The following is a 2,491-nucleotide window of genomic DNA, read 5'->3' as shown; positions in this document are numbered from 1 at the left end:
TTTCTGTTGAACTGACACAATTCCAAGCAGCTGTCTGTTTCTGCCACCTACTGGTGTAAACATTGCTTCTGCAAAGCCCTGCCCAATATCAACATCCCCAAGTCTCATGGTGTGTATGCACATACTTATGTGTGTATGTGTGTCCATGAAAACACAAACACATTACTCTAGTACTTCACTCACTTCATTGGTTCCAGGTGCAATAAAAACGTTCAAATTCCACTTCCTCTACAAACATATTTATTAAATGCATTAATGAAGCACAACAACATGTGTGGAAAGCTCTTGATGCTTGGGGTTAATGTCTCTGTGTTTGAGCGTCTATGTCTAAGCCAAGAGAAGAACTTTTTTTTCTTCCTCTTGGTTTTCTCCTCAGGCTCTGCTGCTGTAGTTGGCTCAGGAACATCTCTACAGACAAGATCTCCTCCCTGGCTTGTGCTCGCTCTCCCGGCAGACGCAGCTTCAGCTGGGTCAGTTCTCTTTTTGGCACTGTTTCCTCTCTTTTGATGGGGATGTTGAGGTCATACGGAGTCTCATCTCCCTGTTTGGTGTCAGCTGCAAAGCTCACAGTCGGCTTGAGGCGGTTAAGGATCTCTGTGGCTATGAGGGTGCAAGCAAACAAGGCAATCTTATCATCCTTCATCAGGCCCTCTCTACTCATCCAGGTGTTAGGCAGAGCCTCACACAGTGCGACTTTGAGTGGCTGGCACAGTTCCCGGCTCAGTTTAATTTCTTGCTTTGGGTCTCCGAGGCGTTCAAGGTTTTTGAGGAAGATTCTCTTTTTCTCATATTTCTTTGCCTCCTTTTCCAGCAACAAGTGGATCTGCGCCACCATCTCCTTTTCAAAGGCCAGGTTCTTCTGGTGCTGTGGTTTGTAGAAGTTCCTGTCCCGACCTTTAAAAAGTTCCACCAGGACACATCTGATGGTGGATTCCTTCACCAAAGCTCTGTCTGGGATCATGTCTGCTTTCACAATATCACAGTTCCCAGTCATACACTGGAGAGGACAACGCTGAGGTAGTTTGAGGCTTTGAATCACAGATCTACAATGTTTTGCTTCAGTGATGGAGACAATCCCATGATCTCGACTGTTAAAAGTAAGAGGGTTCTCCAGCAGGTGGCTGTTATCAGCGGCACTTTCCACCTCATCATAGAAATCAGCAACAAAATACTTTTTGTCCACCCACACAACATCCCGGTTGGATAGACGAGGTTTGCTGATGCGTTGCTGGTACTCAAGGATCTCCTCGTCTGTTATCCTAGGGAAAGCCTTCTGGAACACCTTAGTGTGTCTTATCCAGGATCCATGCTGCTCAAACATTTCCTCCTTGGCAGACTCAGGGAGAAACTGAGAGAACAGCAGGCTCTCCTCATCACTAGGTGTCTGGGTGGGAGTGGACTCATCTGCAGACTGGGCCTTGTGTGTTGCGAGGACTGCCTTGATGATATAATGAGGGACGATGCCCAGGAGTGCTGGGTCTTTTCTTAATAGCTGCTTCCGCACCTGAATTGATGTGCCAAATCTTTTCATGAGGCTGCTCTGGAGCAGCACGGCAGCTTTCCAGGTGTTGCAGGGAGGAGCGGGGAGGTTTTCATCAACAGAGACTCCTGGGACTTTCCTCATGGTCTCTAAAGTTATTGCACTGATGCGCAGACAGAGTCTCAGCAGTTGTTGCTGGTCCAGGTGTGCTCCAATGGAACTCCTCAGTGGGTTGAGCCTCAGCATCAGTTGGACGGCCAGATCCTCTACCAGGTCACTGCTGACAGTGGCTGTAGCAGGGAGAGGGAGCTGGGAAATATTATCTTTGAGAGAGGAGCTGTGGACTTGTGAAGGCTCAGTGCTGGTGCAGGTCTGAGCTTCAGCTCTCTCCAGCTTGAATGATGCACTGAAATCCATTATCTTGACATAGTAATCTGCAAACTATGCAGTCCTTTGAAGAAGTTGGTTAACAATAGGATAAAAGTGAATGTTTGCTCAAAGCAGCAGTCAACACTGAGGTGAAAACTGACAAAAATAGACAATCAAGAGTTGGTTAGTACTCAAGGTGAATTTGTGTGAAATGGCCGAACTGACACCAATTGAACCTGAAACTGTAAATTCTAATTTATGCAGTCAAGTGCACATTCTAATTCTCCATCACAATGAATTCTATTCTCACAATCACTTCTATTCTTACAGTCAATTCTGGTCAGAGCTGACTGCTTGAAAGGTTGTTAAAGGCCACAAATAATAATAATAATCTTTATTTGTAGAGCAAGTAAGTGCTTCAACAAGTGCAAAGACAACAATACAATACCCAAAAGACAACAATACAAGCAAGAAAACATTGAAAAGACCAAAATACACGTTTAAGATAAATATAAAATAAGTAAAATAGAATAAAATAAAAGGGATAAAATAAAGTCAAATAAGATCGGGAAAGGCTCTCCTATAAAATTATGTTTTAAGAAGGGACTTAAAAGAGTTCACTGACTCAGCCGACCTGATAAA

At 44.5% G+C, this 2,491-nt stretch overlaps 1 protein-coding gene across 1 annotated transcript; it reads right to left on the bottom strand.

The window, feature by feature from the left end:
* Positions 1 to 223: 223 nt before the first annotated feature.
* Positions 224 to 2,089, bottom strand: LOC123976606. The gene is made up of 2 exons (XM_046058907.1): positions 1,866 to 2,089; positions 224 to 1,826 (listed from the first exon to the last, which is right to left on the bottom strand). Exons 1-2 carry the CDS (start codon positions 1,895 to 1,897, stop codon positions 299 to 301), a joined length of 1,560 nt encoding a protein of 519 aa, XP_045914863.1. The 5' UTR covers positions 1,898 to 2,089; the 3' UTR covers positions 224 to 298.
* Positions 2,090 to 2,491: the final 402 nt, after the last annotated feature.

This window comes from Micropterus dolomieu, linkage group LG09, assembly GCF_021292245.1.
Source record: "Micropterus dolomieu isolate WLL.071019.BEF.003 ecotype Adirondacks linkage group LG09, ASM2129224v1, whole genome shotgun sequence".
NCBI lineage: Eukaryota > Metazoa > Chordata > Actinopteri > Centrarchiformes > Centrarchidae > Micropterus > Micropterus dolomieu.
Note: the sequence above shows the minus strand (reverse complement) of the source record. Positions and strands in the feature narration are given on the sequence as shown.